The 21,562-nt window shown below is 44.9% G+C and overlaps 1 protein-coding gene across 1 annotated transcript in view; it reads right to left on the bottom strand.

Moving 5' to 3' along the window:
• Positions 1 to 528: 528 nt before the first annotated feature.
• LOC111954835 (atrial natriuretic peptide receptor 1-like) overlaps positions 529 to 21,562 on the bottom strand; it is a 124,554-nt gene continuing 103,520 nt past the window's right edge. The window contains 11 exon segments of the mRNA XM_023974743.2: positions 529 to 4,899; positions 5,008 to 5,106; positions 5,253 to 5,427; positions 5,981 to 6,049; positions 6,324 to 6,447; positions 6,801 to 6,947; positions 7,229 to 7,397; positions 13,112 to 13,267; positions 13,917 to 14,076; positions 15,389 to 15,460; positions 15,863 to 15,967. Coding sequence (XP_023830511.1) covers positions 4,748 to 4,899; positions 5,008 to 5,106; positions 5,253 to 5,427; positions 5,981 to 6,049; positions 6,324 to 6,447; positions 6,801 to 6,947; positions 7,229 to 7,397; positions 13,112 to 13,267; positions 13,917 to 14,076; positions 15,389 to 15,460; positions 15,863 to 15,967 — 1,428 coding nt within the window. The 3' untranslated portion in view covers positions 529 to 4,747.

Below are 21,562 nucleotides of genomic sequence, written 5' to 3'. Positions count from 1 at the left end.
CAGGCCTGCTTCCATCGGATTCCTAAACAGATGCAGGGACTGGTCTCTTGACCTGGACAAAATCTGAACATTCAGCTCACTTGCCAGAGAAAAATAGACTCCTCATTTGGTTCCTTTTCCTTTCATGTTTCATCGTTAAATCTGTGGGATGTATCTGCCTTGTCAGCATATTATTTAAGTGCTGTGTGACAGACCACTTTTTTCTAATTGCTACACAGTACAAATAAAAGCAGTCAAAGTGATGTCTTTGAGCTGTTGTTTTACTGTGTTGTTTGTAAGTGTTGTTTGTACTTACTTGTAGTTACTCTATATCCCCATTATTTCAAGTTTATATACTGTAAAGATGGACATTTGTAACCTGTAGATTAGACTACAAGTATGTGGGTTGTTGTGCCCCTACTGTGATACAAAATGCAATTGTATGCATGGACTGCCCCACTTGTAAGGTCTAATAAATAACTAAACATGGAAAGTTCATCGGCCAAAATTACATAAAGCACAATAACACATTGCTATTAACTCAGAAGATTTTGGTTCTCAACTGATTTTATAAAGACATTCAACTGACTAGAAACAAGACAGGCAATGTAACTGAACATTTCTTTCTCGCCCCAAAAACAATGCCAATGTCATATTTTAAAGCACACCAAACAATACATGGTAACACACAGTAATTCAAAGACCAACCCACTCCTCTAAAATACAAAGCAACCAAAACAACACAATACATTTTACTGCATCAGAGATCCATTTACAGAACCCATGGGAGCACATTCATAGTGGACATATACCGTATGCAGACGGACCTGACTTGGAATCGTCTTAATGATGTACATTTCTGATCTGAAAAATAACATTACAACCAACTGGTCTCTGTTACAACCTGGTAAAGACATTTTTCACGACAAGAAAACAATGGGAAAGACATCATATTTTGGATGTTATCTGGTCAGATTAAAACTAGACAAAGACATATTTTTCTGGTTGCTAAAAATACGTTAACTTCTGCATAAACTTTCACACAACCAGTATGCAACCTGACCATGACCTCATAAAATAGATTATACTGACATCATTGAAACCAGTTTTGCACGCTGGGTTACCTGTCAGATCAAGCCTGACATTGGGTGAGTTACTACTGATCAATAACTTGTCTCCCTGACATTACACAGAGCTGTTAGCATTTACCACGTCTCATTACTAATCCTGATCCTTTCAGGAGTATTGGCTTTGGCTTAGTCCTTAGGTGATAAATTCAATCATGGAAAATGAAATGATCAAACTTTTAGACTTAAGTTGGAAAGGGGAAAATCTCACTGATGATAAGTTTAAGGTTTAGGGGCGTTCAACTGAGAACACATTCACATGGTCCATAGTGCTGGTTGGGAAATGGGTGCCTACTCCCTATCAGTGATGCTCCACTTCTAAACTGAGTAGCTAGGTGGTGCAGTTGTTCCCTTTCAACCACCCAAAAATACCAGAGAACAAAAGGCAAAGAGTACAGTTTGTTGTAACATGTTTGCAAATCACAAGCCAAAGAAGTATCCTCAGAGAGTCAACTTTGAGATGTTTAAATATACCGAACAAAAATATCAACGCAACATTCAAGAATATCAAAGATTTTACTGAGTTAAGTTCATATAAGGAAATCAGTAAATTTAAATAAATTCGTTAGGTCCTAATCTATGGATTTCACATGACTGGGAATACAGATATGCATCTGTTGGTCACAGATATCTTCAAAAAAAGGTAGGGGCATGGATCAGAAAACTAGTCAGTATCTGGTGTGACCACCATTTGCCTCATGCAGCGCGACACATCTCCTTCGCATAGAGTTAATCAGGTTGTTGATTGTCGCCTGTGGAATGTTGTCCCACTCCTCTTCAATGGCTGTGCGAAGTTGCTAGATATTGGCGAGTACTGGAACATGCTGTCGTAAACGTCGATGCAGAACATCCCAAACATGCTCAATGGGTGACATGTTTGGTGAGTATGAAGGCCAGGGAAGAACTGGGACATTTTCAGCTTACAGGAATTGTGTACAGATCTTTGCGACATGGGGCCGTGCATTATCATGCTTAAAAATGAGGTGATAGAGGCGGATGAATGGCACGACAATGAGGATCTCAGGATCTCGGCACGGTATCTTTGTGCATTCAAATTGACATCGATAAAATGCAATTGTGTTCGTTGTCCATAGCTTATGCCTGCCCATACCATAACCCCACTGCCACCATGGGGCAATCTGTTCACATGTTGACAACAGCAAACCGCTCGCCCACATGATGCCATACACATGGTCTGCTGTTGTGAGGCCGGTTGGACATACTGCCAAATTCTCTAAAACGATTTTGGAGGTGGCTTAAGGTAGAAAAATGAACATTAAATTCTCTGGCAACAGCTCTGGTGGAAATTCCTGCAGTCAGCATGCCAATTGCTTGCTCCCTCAAAACTTTAAACATCTGTGGCATTGTGTTGTGTGACAAAACTGCACATTTTAGAGTGGCCTTTTATTGTCCCCAGCACAAGGTGCAACTCTGTAATGATCATGTTGTTTTATCAGCTTCATGACATGCCACACCTGTCAGGTGGGTAGATTATCTTGGCAAAGGAGAAATGCTCACTAACAGGGATGTAAAGAAATGTGTGCACAAAATTTGAGAGAAATAATAATTTTGTGTGTATTGATGTCGGGGATCTTTTATTTTAGCTCATGAAACATGGTACCAACACTAAACATGTTGCGTTTATTTTTTTGTTCAGTGTATATATTTTTCATTGTACTGTGTATGCCATTTAGTAGGACTCTCAATCTGAAAATATTCACTTTTCTCATCAGTAACAGTAAGAGAAGCGAAGAGCTAGACTCCCTCATTATTTTGTACCCTTGAGTGTGAAATATAAGTTATTATGACATCATCTTGTAAGTAAAGGAAAAAGGACAATTAGAAAATATGAACCTCAAAATGAGTCTGTAATATAAGAACTTAATGTGAGAGGGCTAGCTGGTTACAAGTAACCATCTGTCTATAAGTGACCATCTGTTTTATGTAACATATCATACTAAATGGAGTGTCTTGGATTTACGTATAGAATAAAACAAAATGCTCTGAGAACAGGTTGCGACAATATTAATTCACCCAGAAGTTGTCATTTATGGCCAAATCTAACTCCCCATTCTTCATTGTCATCGCAGTTTATCTTGAGCAGACTAAAGCAATGAATTGTTTTTTTATGACCAAAAAGATTTTGAACAGTCCTGTTGAATGCTAATTCACAACTTAACACCATAAGTGTCCATTTGAGACATTTCACCAATGTCAATTAGATAGCCCACATTGGCATGGAGGTGATTACCTCCCCTACTTCATCCTAAAGCACATAGCCAAGCAGGCTGTAGAGCACACTTTGTGAACTGGTATTATTATGGATAACTGAGCAGTACACTATGAATCAGGTTTGAGGAGTTGAGGTAACTTTGGTCAACTCTGAGATCAACTCGGGATAAGTGGTGACACGAATATGGCTCTAGCCAGTAACATTTCTATGGCAACGAATCCTTCAGAAGTAACCTGCTCCCGGACAGGCTAACTCAGGGCTTGTCCCACTTATATTGAATGAAGTGTTTGAGCCGAGGACCAATCAAATTCTTGTGTTAAAAACAGTAATAGTAATAACACATTTAGTAATGACACATTTGAAACTTCACGTGCAGTAAAACTTTCGTATGACTTAATACTATTTTTGTATCGTTAGGAGTGGGGAATCATGGGACTTGTGCATTGATAAGCACAACAAACAAAAACCGTATGTGTAAAAAAAAAAACGTCTAGTTGCCCATTTCACACCATAGCCTGCTGAATTTGCAGGTAAATTGATTTCGGCAAAAATGTAAATATGGCACTGACTCGTCCACGGATTGATGTTTCAGCATTGTCTCAATGAAGAGTTCGGCGTTCGACTAGCCATGTGCGACATGAACGCGCAGTTCATGAAGTTAGGTCATTTCAGAAAAGCCTGAGTACATCTAGCTACATTCGTAGTATAACCCTCTGGTCTTCACTTGATTAATGTTCAATTATATAGATATAGAACAAACTGATATTGTGATACAGAACAAACACCACCGTGAAACAAATAGAATAATGCCTGTGAAGGCTTCACATAACACTAAGGCCTCTACATGTTAGAGAACACCAATCAGTCACAAAGTGAAATAACCACAAAATAACACATTGGACTACTCTCGTCACGATAAACAACAGGTCCAACAAGATTGTCCAAAATGTTCGTTCTTGAAAGCGACAGTTGCAACTCTTGAACACTGGGTGGAGCTGTTCGCAAATGCCCATCGTCCTTGCCAATCGGAGGAGGTGGGGCCTCACCATTCGGCACACGGTGGTGTAACAGTGATAGCTTTCCTTTGGTTGGAGAGGTACAAGTCTAAAGCTGTCCATGGAAGGTCAACGTTGATAGCTTATGTACCATAGTAAGTCAATCTAGAGAGAGCGTTTCCACCTAAAGGAACCAAGGAATGCCCTTGAAGAGCAGTGAGACTGAGTCGATGAGACTATCATTCTGGAGGTGGTTGTCAGGAGTATTTGTTTGTTGCTTATTTCTATTTCACCCCATTCCTATGTGTATCTGTATGCATGTCTGTTCCTTTTACCTCAGTCCTCCCTTGCCTAAACAATCTTTTCTACGGCATCTTTCCAATACTGTCTATGTCTAATTCTCTCTCTCTCTACTAAGCCATGTTGTTGATGCTTTCCCCCAGTAGCCAGTAGGTCTTCATCCTCCCTTTGCCCTTCATCTCCACGTCTCCTCTCAGCTCCAGCTGGAAACAGTTGAAGTCGTCCAGCACCACGCGTGTGGCCTCCGACACGTGGATCTTCAGGGCTGAGGGATGATAACATGACAGAAATGTGGTCATTTAAACCAGAGAAGGGATAGTGTTTGTCCTGATAGGTCATGAGACAGTAGATAAAAGAGGTTGGTCACTCTCACCCTCCCCATTGGACTCCATGCGAGAGGCTGTGTTGACTGTATCTCCAAACAAACAGAACCGAGGCATCTTCAGTCCTACAACGCCAGCACATACAGGGCCTGGAGGGAACACACAGACAACCTATTTCAATATTCCACAGACTCCAATGATTCCACAGTGTCAGAAAAGCTCAATGAAGTGCATTTGTCCGAAAACAAATACAGTACTGCTTGAATTCTACAATCCTGCCCCCACCGCTGCTCACCACTGTGGATGCCACTGCGCAGACGGAGCTGCTGGGCAGGTCGGTGGCGGATCCTGAAGGAGTGCACGGCCTCCAGCAGGGCCAGGGACATACGGGCGATCTCTCGGCCGTGCAGCTTGCCGTTCCTCACCGGCAGCCCAGACACCACCATGTACGCATCACCTATCGTTTCCACCTGAGGGCGCCACAGAGAGAGCGAGACGGTCACACTGTCACTAGGGTTCTTAAAGGGAAACTTCACCATTTTTCAACTTCATGTTCATCATCTCCAGCACCACCCCAACATCATCATATGTGAAAATGGCACATTTCTATGTTTTGTAGTAAAAAAGATAGAGGGAGATAAGTGTTTCCAATGACATCACCGGTGTGCATCGTGTTTATGATGTCATTGAAAACATCTTAATTTACCTTTTTTACTACAAAACATAGAAAAGTGCCATTTTCACATATGTTGATGTTGGGGTGGTGCTGGAGATGATGAATGTGAAGTTGAAATTATTAGAAATTTCCCTTTAAATATGTCCCTAACCCAGTGGTGGGTAAGTGTAGTACAGGAGGACCGCAGTGTGTCTTTGTGGTCTTTGTGACATTCTAGCTCCAACACAGCTGATTCAACTAATCCTCAAGCACTTGATTAGCTGAATCAGTTGTATTAATGCTGGACTGGAACAAAAGCTTGCACACCCTGTGACCATGTGTGAATTAGGTTTAGACTCTGACTTCACCTTGTAAACATCGAAGTTGTCGATGATGGCATCGAAACACGTGTAGAGGTCATTCAATAGGGTCACCACCTATGGGAAAACATGAAGATTATTAGCTCCTGCATAAAATATGTTTCCTTTCAGTAGAATAACAGTTAATTAATTTGCCGAGCATTATAAGGCATTTTCAATACAGTCAACTTCTGAAAAGTGCACATTGAACACAAGTATGCTTCAATGGAGTGCAGTTCATCGGTCCCAACTCAAATATATAATTTTAATTTGCTCTGAAAATCGGCATACTCCACTTCTCATTCATGACAGCCTAAAGCCATTGTATTTCAGGAGTTCATTCTGGACTGACCTGCATGGGCGTGCTCTCTGCTGAGATAGCGGTAAAGCCCACAATGTCACTGAAGTAGATGGTGACTGAGTCAAAGGCCTCAGCCTGCACCGTCTCCCCTCTCTTCAACTGCTCCGCTACAGAGCTATGTAAGACACAGTGTTAATCAGAGTGAGTAGGCTGTGTGTGTGTGTGTGCAAGAGAGTCTGTTTGTGTACGAGTGTGCGTGTGTGCGTGTGTGTGTGTGCATGTGTGTGTGTGTGTGTGTGCGTGTGTGTGTGTGTGTGTGTGTGTATGATTCAGTCCAATCACCAAATGATGTTTGGATTTATTCGTCCTCTGCAGAGTGGCTCCACTCTGATGAGTATTTCTGTGTGAGGGTGTGTTTGTGTCCTTTTTTTGTCACAACTCAGTGGATACACTGCATTCAAAATCATTGAGGACAACACAAAAAAGTTGAACTACATATTTACATTGTGATCCTCTTAATACACTCACTGTGGAAGTATCTGGTAGAGCAGTGCCTCGGCCTTGCGTTTCTCTTCATGGTAAGCCTGTGTTCTTTCCTCCACCAGTTCTTCCAGGTTATTGGCGTACTGCTCCATACGAGACAACAGGTTGTCCAGGATATTAGACCCATAACCCCTGCAGAAGGAATGAAGGAGAGAGGGATGGAGGAGCGGAGTAAAGAACGGGTAAAACATTGGAGGGAGGTTTGGAAGATAGTGGTCAGAGCAGTGCAAACCTATTGTTGTGAGTATAAAAAGGCACTGGGGATAATAAATACATGCTTGTGTGTGGAGTGTTATTTTGAATGCAGAGGAAGGAAGATCTCTAAAGTGAGTGGATGGGTATAAGCGCGTGTCTGTAGATCAGGAACCATATAAAGTGCAGAGGTTGAAGCAGTGCGTACAGAAATAGAGTACCTGTTGTGTTTGCGCAGCAGCAGCTTGATGTGGTGGAACTCGGGCCTCTCGTTCACGTCCTCGCTCCAGCAGCGCTGCATGAGCTGGCCCACCTCTTCACTGTGGCTCTGGGGGCAGAGGGAGGGTCGCAGGTAGGGCCACTCGCCCAGGGCCACGCGCTCTACGATCTCTGGTAGAGAGAAAGAGGGAGGAATGAAGAAAGAAAGGGGGGATGTGCGAATTCATATAACCATTTTGTACTATTGTACTAAGGCAAACATCAATTTCAGAGAGAGAAAGAGAGATAGTGAAGCAGAGAGAGAGAGAGGTGGAGTTCAACGGAGCTTCATTTAGAAAAGTTACACAGCCCTTGGACAGGCAAGCCTCTTTTCCTTTCACGTAACAAGAACACGACACGTTAAAATATTCCCAAGGTGACAGTAAAACCAGCCTCTTTCTCATGGTCAATAGTTTCAGAGATATAACTCTGTCATCTAATCTCTCCATATCCTTCCTTTCTTCCCTCTCTCTCTGCTTCCTTTCTTTTCTGTTCTGAACAAGGCGGCACTTGAAACGCAGCGCCATCCCAATAGACTTGAATATGGAAGATGAAAGGCAATGCAGAATGAGGTTGAAGGAAATGATGTGTTCTGTTAAATGTGTCAATACTCAATACTGTATCTAGGTCACCTCCCATGTTTACTCTCCATATCAGCTCTTCTTCATTCCATAAACCAACAATATTTCCATCCGGGGACCGGGCTCTGCCAGTGCTAATGGCCTGAACTCATTGTCCATCCCCCCTCTCTCTTCTCATTTAAGTTATTTTCCTCTTATTTTTCGTTCCCAACTTCTGTCTCGTCTCTCACACATAAATGATATGACCCACCCACCTCTTCAATTCAATGTGTATATAACTGCCGTAAGTGTGCTAGTTTAGCATATAGCACTGCCTCCATGAACCAGGGTCCCCTACCTCAGTGGTTCCCAATCTAGGGGGCGCCAACATTTTGTGGGGGTGCACGGGACCTTCCATTTTAAAATAAATTTTAAAATACACAATTAACGATTGTTTATACCGATCTAAAATGACGCATACACCTGCAAGGCTAGAAACAAGTGGTAAAATGCCAGAGGAAGACGTGGCTCTGATGCACATGGGAATATCTTTGGTTTGTCTCTAAGACATTCATATGAAGCTGAGCTACGATCTTCTAAAGTCGAGTAGTCAAAGAAATTGGAATTTGCTTAGGACGTTATCTTATACAATGTGTCACTGTCGCTATCAATTGATATAATCACTTTCTGTAAAAGAGAATATGTATAATTAAATTAAGGGTTCATATAAATGATCATAATAAAACATATTCGGTCGTGGAATTACATTTGAGGAAATTGGGTCTAGACTTTATTTCCTTAAACATTATTATCATAATTATAATAATAATTATTATCATTAAATAGCCTACCTAAAAGAGGAGTCTTGTTAAACTACGAAGGAATTGCAGGAAATTAGCTTCAAACAAAACATTTCCTAGGTCCATCTAATTAAACAAAACCAAGCTGGCGGTGTATTTAAAATAGGCAATCTCGATAATGAAAATGTTGATGACAATGAAAATGTGAAACAGGGGCCCCGGGGGAAAAGGTTGGGAACCCTTGCTCTACCTCACCAACACATGTGACCGTCCGCTCGACAACGTACCAACCGATTGAGCTATAGAAAAAGGTACAGTATTTCAATTTGCTTTCATAAGAGCCTGCCTAGGTATTTAAAAAAAAAAAAAAATTCACCTTTATTTAACCAGGTAGGCTAGTTGAGAGCAAGTTCTCATTTACAACTGCGACCTGGACAAGGTAAAGCAAAGCAGTTCGACACATACAGTGGGGAGAACAAGTATTTGATACACTGCCCATTTTGCAGGTTTTCCTACTTACAAAGCATGTAGAGGTCTGTAATTTTTATCATAGGTACACTTCAAATGTGAGAGACGGAATCTAAAACAAAAATCTAGAAAATCACATTGTATGATTTTTAAGTAATTAATTTGCATTTTATTGCATGACATAAGTATTTGAWCACCTACCAACCAGTAAGAATTCCGGCTCTCACAGACCTGTTAGTTTTTCTTTAAGAAGCCCTCCTGTTCTCCACTCATTACCTGTATTAACTGCACCTGTTTGAACTCGTTACCTGTATAAAAAAACACCTGTCCACACACTCAATCAAACAGACTCCAACCTCTCCATAATGGCCAAGACCAGAGAGCTGTGTAAGGACATCAGGGATACAATTGTAGACCTGCACAAGGCTGGGATGGGCTACAGGACAATAGGAAAGCAGCTTGGTGAGAAGGCAACAAMTGTTGGCGCAATTATTAGAAAATGGAAGAAGTTCAAGATGACGGTCAATCACCCTCGGTCTGGGGCTCCATGCAAGATCTCACCTTGTGGTGAGATCTTGCACCTTGTGGTGGTCATTTTGTAAATGACATCGCCGAAGTCGAGGATCGGTAGGATAGTCAGTTTTACGAGGGTATGTTTGACAGCATGAGTGAAGGATGCTTTGTTGTGAAATAGGAAGCTGATTTTAGATTTAATTTTGGATTGGAGATGCTTAATGTGAGTCTGGAAGGAGAGTTTACAGTCTAACCAGACACCTAGGTATTTGTAGTTGTCCACATATTCTAAGTCAGAACCGTCCAGAGTAGTGATGCTGGACGGGCGGGCAGGTGCGGGCAGCGATCGGTTGAAGAGCATGCATTTAGTTTGACTTGCATTTAAGAGCAGTTGGAGGCCACGGAAGGAGAGTTGTATGGGATTGAAGCACGTCTGGAGGTTAGTTAACACAGTGAAGGGACAGAAGTATACAGAATGGTGTCGTCTGCGTAGAGGTGGATCAGAGAATCACCAGCAGCAAGAGCGACATCATTGATGTATACAGAGAAGAGAGTCGGCCCGAGAATTGAACCCTGTGGCACCCCCATAGAGACTGCCAGAGGTCCGGACAACAGGCCCCCCGATTTGACACACTGAACTCTATCAGAGAAGTAGTTCGTGAACCAGGCGAGGCAGTCATTTGAGAAACCAAGGCTGTTGAGTCTGCCGATAAGAATGTGGTGATTGACAGAGTCAAAAGCCTTGGCCAGGTCAATGAATACGGCTGCACAGTAATGTCTCTTATCGATGGTGGTTATGATATCGTTTAGGACCTTGAGCGTGGCTGAGGAGCACCCATGACAAGCTCGGAAACCAGATTGCATAACGGAGAAGGTACGGTGGGATTCAAAATGGTCGGTAATCTGTTTGTTGACTTGGCTTTCGAAGACCTTAGAAAGGCAGGGTAGGGTAGATATAGGTCTGTAGCAGTTTGGGTCTAGAGTGTCTCCCCCTTTGAAGAGGGGGATGACCGCGGCAGCTTTCCAATCTTTGGGAATCTCAGATGATACGAAAGAGAGCAGGCTAGTAATAGGGGTTGCAACAATTCCGGCAGATCATTTTAGAAAGAGAGGGCCCAGATTGGGAGAGGGCCCAGATTGGATTTTTATTTTCATTGGTTCAAGTGCCCATCCATATTTGTCTGTACATTCATCTTTAACCCTAAACGTATTTACCTAGATATATATTCGCATATAATTGCAGTGCCTTCAGAAAGTATTCATACCCCTTGACTTATTCCACATTTAGTTGTGTTACAGCCTGAATTCAAAATGGATTAAATAGATTTTTTCTCTCTCCCCATCTACAAAAATACCCCATAATGTTTCTAGAAATGTTTGCACATTTATTGAAAAGGAAATACAGAAATAACTAATTTACATAAGTAAATGTCAATACTTTGTAGAAGCACCGTTGGCAGTGATTACAGCTGTGAGGATTTCTGGGTAAGTCTCTAAGAGCTTTCCACACCTGGACTGTGCAACATTTGCCCATTATTGTTTTAAAAATTATTCAAGCTCTGTCAAATTGGTTGTTGATCATTGCTAGACCATTTTCAGGTCTTTCCATAGATTTTCAAGCAGATTTAAGTCAAAACTGCAACTCGGCCACTCATGGAATATTCACAGTCTTCTTGGTAAGCAACTCCAGTGTAGATTTGGCCTTCTGTTTTAGGTTATTGTTCTGCTGAAAGGTGAATTAATCTCCCAGTATCTGGTAGAAAGCAGACTGAAGCAGGTTTTCCTACAGGATTTTGCCTCTGCTTAGCTCCATTTTGTTTATTTTTTTATCCTGAAAAACTCCCCTGTCATTAACAATTACAAGCATACCCATAACATGATGCAGCCACCACTATTCTTGAAACTATGGAGAGTGGTACTCAGTAATGTGTTGTATTGGATTTGCCAGAAACATAACACATTGTATTTAGGACAAAAATGTAATTGCTGAGACACATTTTTTTGCAGTTATACTTTAGTGCCTTGTTTCAAACAAGCTTCCTTCTTTTCACCTCGTCAATTAGGTTAGTATTGTGGAGTAACTACACTGTTGTATGTTGTTGATCCATCTTCAGTGTTCTCCTATCACAGCCATTACACTCTGTAACTATTTTAAAGTCACCACTGGCCTCATGGTAAAATCCCTGAGCGGTTTCCTTCCTCTCTGGCAACTGAGTTAGGAAGGACGCTTGTATCTTTTAGTGACGGTGTATTGATACACCATCTAAAGTGTAATTGGTAACTCACAATGCACAATTCCCGTGTGCATTTTTTTACTTTACCCATCTACCAATAGGCGCCCTTCTTTGTGAGGCATTGGAAAACCTCCCTGGTCTTTGTGGTTGAATCTGTGTTTGAAATTCACTGCTCGACTGAGGGACCTTACAGATAATGGTGTGGGGTACAGAGATGAGGTAGTCATTCAAAAATCATGTTAAACACTACTATTGCACACAGAGTGAGTCCATGCAACTTATTATGTGACTTGTTAAGAAAATGTTTCCTCCTGAACTTATTTAGGCTTACTTATTGACTCAAGATATTTCATCTTTTCATTTTTAAATAATTGGTAAACATTTTTAAAAACATAATTGTAGGCCAGTGACAAAAAAAATCTCAATTGAATCAATTTTAAATTCAGGCTGCAATACAAGAAAATGTGGAAAAAGTCAAGGGGTGTAAATACTTACTGAAGGCACTGTACATGCCTGTCCTTGCCTGAAGAACACGCACAGACACACAAATATTTTCAGGAGACCTCAAAAAGTTATACAGCTGCACCATCGAGAGCATCCTGACCGGTTGCATCACCGCCTGGTATGGCAACTGCTCGGGATCTGACTGTAAGGCGCTACAGAGGGTAGTGCGTATGGCCCAGTGCATCACTGTGATCGAACTCCCTGACATCCAGGACCTGTATACTAGGTTGTCAAAGACTCCAGTCACCAAAGTCATAGACTGTTCTTTCTGCTACCGCACGGAAAACAGTACCGGAGCACCAAGTCTAGGACCTAAAGGCTCCTTAACAGCTTCTACCCCCAAGCCATAAGACTGCTGAAGAATTCATCAAATGACCACCCAGACTTTACATTGACCCCCCCCCCCCCCCCTTCGTTTTTACACTGCTCCTACTCGCTGTTTATTATTTATGCATAGTCACTTTACCCCTACCTCTGTCTCTTATACACATCTAGATGTGTATAAGAGACAGCCTGTACCCCCGCAAATTGATATTGGTACCGCTACCCCCTGTATATAGCCTCTTTATTGTTATGTAATTTTATTGTGTTACTTTTTGATGTAATTTTTTAAACTTTAGTTTATTTGGTAAATATTTTCTTAACTCTATTTCTTAAACTGCATTGTTGGTTAAGAGCTTGTAAGTAAGCATTTCACGGCAAGGTTGTATTACCTGTTGTATTCGGCGCATGTGACAAACAACACTTAATTTGATTTACATACACACCTTTGGGGCTGAAGGTGTCCCCCTCGATGTGGAAGACCCCTCGGAGCAGGGCCAGCTCCTGCAGGATGATGCCGAAGCTGTAGATGTCCCCTTTCTGAGTGCCACATGGTGGGGGACACTCTGCCCTCAGCAGCTCTGGAGCTGCCCACAATTTTCCTGTAAAGGGGGGTTGGAGAGAAAGAAAGAGGGAGGTAGAGGGGGAAAGAGGGAGAGAGAGGAGGTGGATACAGTTTCCTTAATTGTTTTAATTGAACCTTTATTTTGACAGGGAAGACATATCGAGACCTAGATCTCTTTTACAAATCCGCCTTGTATAACACAACTTAAATACACAAAATATACATTTACACATTTAACGCGACGTAAGAATAAAAGGCCATTTCAAGATGTATTATGAGTTTTCTTTAGCCAAAGATGTACTTAGAGAGAGAGAGAGAGAGAGAGAAAGAGCCAGATTAACTGGGAGTTTAAATACCCACCTTTTCAATCAGCAACTAATCAAGACTTTTTCAGCCAGGTGATTTGACTGTTACGCCACATCAATGACATGTATTTCAATGGAGCCAGCAAGGGCTTTCTCTCAGGAGGGGACATTGTTACAGAACATTTAGACAGAAATCTATTGTGTAAAACAAACAGCCAATTGTATCAGAAAATGGGCATGTTTGGTTTTTGAATAACAACAACAATGGCAGGGAAATCACTTGGATTGAGTTATTTAGAGTGTGTGTGTGTTTGCTCATGGGTTCGAATCTGTGTGTCTTTGTCTACGTGTGAGTGTGTTTCTGCAGCTCAGGTAACTCACGGGCATAGTAGGCGTGTGTGTCCTCCATATTGGACTTTTCGCGGAAGCTGGCCAGCCCGTAGTCAGTAATCTTCAGAACAAAGCGACTGTCCACCACACAGTTAGAGGACTTCAGGTTACCATGGGAGACGATGACGCTGTTGTGAAGGAAGGCCATCCCCTAGAATCAAAGACGGTGTGATTCACAAGGTATGCAACCAGTGGATGACCCTGTGTAAAATGTTTCCCGCACAGTTCCATGCAGAGGGGCGGGAACTGTCACACATGCTTTTAGCCAACGAAATTGCATTTGCTGAACAATCTACAGTATGCATTGCAAGTCAATAACCAACAATTCTGTACCCTCCCATTAACTTCCATTGAAGATATGCATAGCTTCCTTTTCAAAGTACGGAGGTAGCCTTCTCACGACAGCTATCTCTGTTAGAATGTACATTGAGGGTGTCACACCCTGGCCTTAGTTATCTTTGTTTTCATTAGTATTTTAGTTAGGTCAGGGTGTGACATGGGTTAGTATGTGTTTTTGTATTGTCTAGTGTGGTTTGTATGTTTGAGGGGGTTTCATAGAGTAGATGGGGTTGTGTTCAGTGTAGGTGTTTAGAATTGTCTATGGTTGAGTGTAGTTGTTTAGGAAAGTCTATGGTTGCCTGATTTGGTTCTCAATCAGAGACAGCTGGTTATTGTTGTCTCTGATTGGGAGCCATATTTAAGGTAGCCATAGGCTTTAGGTGTTTGTGGGTAATTGTCTATGTAGAACGTTTGTTGCTTGTCTGTGCAYTTACGTTATTTAGCTTCACGGTCGTTTGTTGTTTTTTGTTAGTTTGTTAAAGTGTGTCGTGTCGTGTTCATTCATCTTCATTAATAAAGAGAAGATGTATCAATATCACGCTGCGCCTTGGTCCGTCTCTCCACACGATCGTGACAGAGGGGCATTAAATCGAGGCTAACTCAAGTAAAAGGCGTGAGCTCTTCATTCATCATTCTAACCAGGACACCAGGAGGTGTCAGACACCATCCGTCTACCCTTCATTATAAGCATCGCACATGCCTGGCCGCATGCATCTACAAAGCCTGGACAATCCACAACTCCTGCTGCAGGCAATACACATGACGGGTTGGTTGGATCTGGTGTAATCCCAAACATCTTGTTGAAAATATATGATACAAATCAGCGTAAGAGCATGAAATAAAGTGAGAGGTAACATGCTTGGCATAAATTTTTGTATTGACAATAAAAAAAAACTGAAGAAGTATGACAGAATAAATATTATTTGAATATTTTCTACCTCTCCTCTAGCACAAAGTTAGCCCCCATACTGTGAATGTAACATTAAGTATCAGTACAATCAGTACATATATGCCCGTGACCCCATTGGTTGAGAATCCTGGACCAATCGCTACTCCTCCTCTCTTTCCTCCTACACTGGCTTGTGTCTTTGTTTAAAATCTCCGAATGAAGGATGGAGGAACACCTTAACAATGTCGTTGATGAGAGAGTATCTGAACATCCAGTCCAAGGTGATGGTCTCGCTCTCCATAAGATCCTGCACAACACATGAACACAAACATGACAATTTACACAGACACACATACTCACAAATATTCAGAACATGTTTCAAATCAGCCAGACATGAAAGTCACCCAGAGGTTAATAATCCCAGTCCACAATGCTAACATCAGAATATGCATGACATGTCATAATCCTTTCACACAGGCTGTCGGTATTCAACACATGTAGCCTAGAGGATAAACCAACCATCTCAAGACCCAAGGGTTGTAATTGTAGGCTAGATGGTTCATGACTTATTCATTGTGAGAATGTGTGATGTGGGAGATAAGAGACCAATAGGGGTTTTGGTTCACAACGCTAAGGTTATTTAAGGTTAAAGAACAGAAAGGAATAATATAGAATAGAACAATTAGATCCTATAGGCTGTGTGAAGTACCTGCAGGCTGCCCCGGGGACAGTACTCTGTGATGATACAGATGTTGGGAGGATCAATACAGGCTCCGATAAAGCGAGTCAGGTGCTCGTTTTGAACATCCCGCATCTGGAGGAAAGAAGATTAACATCAATACCAACATGCTAGCAACTGCATACATAATCACCAACATGCTAGCAACTGCATACATAATCACCAACATACCAGCAACTGCATACATAATCACCAACATACTAGCAACTGCATACATAATCACCAACATACTAGCAACTGCATACATAATCACCAACATACTAGCAAAAAAAAAGAGAGAGATCTGTTACGCACGATCAATGACATGTATTTCAATGGAGCCAGCAAGGGCTTTCTCTCAGGAGGGGAATTGGTTACTAGAACATTTAAGACAAATCTATTTGTGTAAAACAAACAGCCAATTGTATCAGAAAATGGGCATGTTTGGTTTTGTAATAACAACAACAATGGCAGGGAAATCACTTGGATTGAGTTATTTAGAGCTGTGGTGTGTGTTTGCTCATGGTCGAATTCTGTGTTCTTTGTCTACGGTGAGTGTGTTTCTTGCAGCTCAGGTAACTCAACGGGCATAAGTAGGCCGTGTGTGTTCCTCCTTTTGGACTTTTCCGCGGAAGCTGGCCAGGCCCGTAGTCCAGTAATCTTCAGAACAAAGCGACTGGTCGCACCACAAGTTAGAGGACGTTCGTTACCATAGGGAACCGATGACGCTGTTGTGAAGGAAGGCCATCCCCTAGAATCAAAAGATCGGTGTGATTCACAAGGAATGCAACCAGTGGATGACCCTGTGTAAATATGTTTCGCGCACGAGTCTCCATGCCAGAGGGGCGGGAACTGTCACACATGCTTTTTTAGCCAACGAAAATTTGCATTTGCTGAACAATCTAGCAGTATGCATTGGCAAGTCAATAAAACAATTCTGTTACCCTCCCATTAACTTCCATTGAAGATATGCATAGCTTCCTTTCAAAAAGTACGGAGGTAGGCCCCTTCCTCACGAGCAGCTATCTCTTGTTAGAAATGTACATTGAGGGTGTCCACAGCCCATGGCCTTAAGTTACTCTTGATTTTCAATTAGTATTTTAGTTAGGTCAGGGTGTGACATGGGTTAGTATGTGTTTTTGTATTGTCTAGTGTGGTTTGTATGTTGGAGGGGGGTTTCATAGAGTAGATGGGGTTGTGTTCAGTGTAGGTGTTTAGAAATTGTCCTATGGTTTGAGTGTAGTTGTTTTAGGAAAGTCTATTGGTTGCCTGATTTGGTTCTCAATGCAGAGACAGCTGGTTATTGTTGTCTCTGATTGGGAGCCATATTTAAGGTAGCCATAGGCTTTAGGTGTTTGGTGGGTAATTGTCTATGTAGAACGTTTGTTGCTTGTCTGTGCACCTTTACGTTATTTAGCTTTCACGGTCGTTTGTTGTTTTTTTGTTAGTTTGTTAAAGTGTTCGTGTCGTGTTGAGGTCTCATCTTCATTAATAAAGAGAAGATGTATCAATATCACGCTGCGCCTTGTTGCCGTCTCTCCAAACGATCGTGACAGACATTACCGCACCACGAGAGATCCAACAGCGTGACAGCGGCAACAGGAGCCAAGGCATCAAAGGATTCTTGGACATGGGAGGAGATATTGGATGGAAAGGGACCTTGGGCTCAACCTGGAGAAATATGCCGTCCAAAGCTGAGCTGGAGGCAGCGGAAAGCAGAGAGGCGGCGATATGGAAAGGAGGCGAGCACGGAGGCAAAGGCTGGAGAGCCGTGAGTACTACAAAAATATTTCTTGGGGGGGGGGTAGGAGGTAGTGGGCGCGGGCAGGTAGGAGACCTGCCGCCCACTTTCCAGGCTAACCGTGGGAAGAGCGGGAGTACGGGCCAGACACCGTGTTACGCAGTAGCAGCGCACGGTCGTCTCCTGTACTGTGCATAGCCCCATGCGGGTTATTCCACCTCCCGCACTGGTAGGGGCTAAAAGATTGAGGCATGTGAGGCCAGTGCCATGAAGCCGGCTCTACCTTCATCTGGCGCACAGTGCGTCTTCCTCGGGCGGCTTACATGGCACCTAGCCTTACGCATGGTGTCCCCGTGTTCTGCCTACATAGCCCGGTGCGGGTTATTCCAGCTCCCCCGCACTGGTCGGGCCGCCGAGGGGAGCATTCCAACCAGGTAAGGTTGGGCAAGGCTCAATCTCAAGGAGCATACGCCATGCACGGTCCGGTATTTTCCGGCGCCACCCTCCCGCCCCAGCAGTTCCACCAGTGTCCTACACCAAGCACCAAGGCTTTCCAGTGGTGTCTCCAGAGTCCCTGTTACTCCTGCTCACGCCACGTCGTCCTATGGTGCGTGTCTCCAGCCCGGTACCAACCAATTCCGGCACCGCGCGACCAAACCTCCTGTGGCGTCTCCAGAGTCCTGTTGCATCCTGTTGCTGCCCCCGCACTAGCCTGAAGTGCGTGTTCCCAGCCCGCTACCTACCTGTGCCGGCACCAACGCATCTAGGCCTTAATGTGCGTCTCGCAGGGCTCGCAGTATGCCCTGTTCCTTCTCTCCCGCACTAGCCTTGAGATGCGTGTCCCCAGCCCGGTACTGACCAGTGTGCCGGACAAGGCCTACAGGCGCCGCGAGGATACAGGCAGAGCCGATCCGTGCGCGCGAGCGCGGATCGGAGGCCATGCCGCCTGGCCCAGCGGCGATCGGTAGAGGCAGGAGCCGGTGCTCGCGCGCAGCGCGGCATCCTGGAGCGCGAGGCCGTCGCGCCCACAGGCCATCGGAGCGGAGTCGCGGGCGCGCGAGGCGAGCTGAGCGCAATGCCTGGGCGTGCGCGGAGAGGCGCGCGAGGCTGAGCCGAGGGTGGCGTGGGGCGTGCGCGAGCGATTGAGAGGCCGGCCCGCTGGGCGGAGGCCGTCGAGAGAGGGCGCGGATCGTGCAGCGGCAGGAGCCGCGAGAGCCGCCAAGGCGCGAGGGAGCGAGGGAGAGCGCAGAGAGCGCGCCAGAGCAGACGGAGGGGAGCGGCCAGGAGGCGGGCAGCAGCAGCGAGGAGGGCCGAGGGGGGTGGACGAGAGCCAGAGAGAGAGATCTGCCAGAGCCGCCAACGCAGGGAAGGAGAGCGCACCGAGAGGCCGAGCAGAGACCATGAGGCACAGGGGGCCAGGAGCGCAGCGGGCGGAGCGAGAGGCGAGGGCGCAGATGCGCAGGCGAGCGATGGCGCAGGGCCAGATCCGTGGCAGCCAGAGCGCCATGAGGCGGGGGGGGCGTGGGGGGGCGGCGGGCGCAGATCGGCGTCGGCGAGCCGGCGAGCCGAGAGAGGCAGGGGGCCAGGAGTCGGTAGCAGCGCCAGACCGAGGAGAGGGCAGCACGAGATGCGTGCAGCCACCAGACGCGAGGCCGAGAGAGACGCGTGCAGACAGGCCGACAGAGCGCGCGAGAAGGGCGGGGCCAGCGCGCAGATGATGCCGCGAGAGGGCGCGGGGGCGCAGGCCGAGAGGCGCGCGATTGTGGAGTTGCGCTGGTGCGGCGCGGGAGCTTAGTCCGGGGCTGCCCCTTAGTCCGGTGCTGCCCTTAGTCGGTGCTGCCCTCTATGCGGCCGGGCGCAGGCCGTAGCACGGCGCGATTCGGGCCAGGCTGCGCCGGGAGCGCCGGCTTGTGGGGCGGGGGGGAGGGATAGCGGTGGGCGCGGGCACTGTAGGCGGGGCGTGGCAAGCGGTGTGGGCGGCGGGGGGCGGAGCCTGAATCAGGGCGTTAGAGTGTGGGAGCAGTTGGAGGAGAGCGAGCGGAGGAGAGGCGGGTAGGTGGGAGTAGAGGGGGGACGAAGGAGCGAGGACCGGCGAGAGGCCGGTGGCAGGGGGGAGGAGGGCAAGAGCCAAGTGGGGCGGGGGGGGGGGCCAAACCGCGTGCCAGTAGAGCGTGTATGCGCGGTGGCGGACTCGCGGGGGGGAGTCCGGCACCATGAGAGAGGGGGGGGTTTAGGATGTGCCACAGGCGCGGCGAGCGGGTTGATGATGTGATTGTGTGTGTGTGAGATTGAGGAGGGAGTTCGAGAGGGTGGTGACATGGGTTAGTATGGTTGTTTGGTATTGTCTAGTGTGGGTTTGTATGGGAGGGGGTTTCATAGGAGAGGAGGAGGGTTGTGGTCCAGTGTAGGTGTGTATGGAAGTTGTCTGGTTGAGGTGGTGTTTAGAGTGAGGAAGTTATGGTTGCCTGATTGAGTTCTCTAACTCAGGAGGACAGGGGCTGGTTATTGTGCGCGATTGGGATCCGATATTGTGAAGCTAGCCAGTAGGCTTAGGTGTTGGTGGGGTAATGGTCTCCAGTGAGAACGTTGGCTTGTCTGTGCATTGAGTCCGTGATTGTAGCTTCAGCACGTGCGTTGTTGTTTTTGTGTGAGTTTGTGTTAAAGTGTGTCGTGCGTGTTTATTCATTTCATTAATAAAGAGAAGATGATCAATATACGCTGCGCCTTGGTCCGTCTCTCCCCACACGATCGTGACAGAGGGGCGATTAAATCGAGGCTAACCAAGTAAAAGGCGTGAGCTCTTTCATTCATCATTCTAACCAGACACCTAGGAGGTGTCAGACACCATCCGTCTACCCTTCATATAAGCATCGCACATGCCTGGCCGCATGCATCTACAAAGCCTGGACAATCCACAACTCCTGCTGCAGGCAATACACATGACGGGGTTGGTTGGATCTGGTGTAATCCCCAAACATCTTGTTGAAAATATATACAAATCAGCGTAAGAGCATGAAATTAAAGTGAGAGGTAACATGCCTTGGCATAAATTTTTGTATTGACAAAATAAAAAAAACTGAGAAGTATGACAGAATAAATATTATTTTGAATATGTCTACCCTGCTCCTCTAGCCACAAAGTTAGCCCCCATACTGTGAAGTGTAACATTAAGTATCAGTACAATCAGTACATATATGCCCGTGACCCCATTGGTTTGAGAATCCTGGACCAATCGCTACTCCTCCTCTCTGTTTCCTCCTACACTGGCTTGTGTCTTGTTTAAATCTCCGAATGAAGGATGGAGGAACACCTTAACAATGTCGTTGATGAGAGAGTATCTGAACACCAGTCCAAGGTGATGGGTCTCGCTCTCATAGATCCTGCACAACACATGAACACAAACATGACAATTTACACAGACACACATACTCACAATATATTCAGAACATGTTTTTTCAAATCAGCCAGACATGAAAGTCACCCAGAGGTTAATAATCCCAGTCCACAATGCTAACATCAGAATATGCATGACATGTCATAATCCCTTTCACACAGGCTGTCGGTATTCAACACATGTAGCCTAGGATAAACCACCATCTCAAGACCAAGGGTTGTAATGTAGGCTAGATGGTTCTGACTTATTCATTGTGAGAATGTGTGATGTGGGAGATAAGAGACCAATAGGGGTTTTGGTTGCACAACGCTAAGGTTATTTAAGGTTAAAGAACCAGAAAGGAATAATATAGAATAGAACAATTAGATCCTATCAGGCTTGTTGAGTACTGCAAGCTGCCCGGGAACAGTACTCTGTGATGATACAGATGTTGGAGGATCAATAAGGCTCCGATAAAGCGAGTCAGGTGCTCGTTTTGAACATTCCCGCATCTGGAGGAAAGAAGATTAACATCAATACCAACATGCTAGCAACTGCACTACATATACCACATGCT

This window comes from Salvelinus sp. IW2-2015, linkage group LG30 (genome assembly GCF_002910315.2).
Source record: "Salvelinus sp. IW2-2015 linkage group LG30, ASM291031v2, whole genome shotgun sequence".
NCBI classification, from domain to species: Eukaryota; Metazoa; Chordata; class Actinopteri; order Salmoniformes; family Salmonidae; genus Salvelinus; species Salvelinus sp. IW2-2015.
This window is presented reverse-complemented; position numbering and strand designations above follow the sequence as displayed.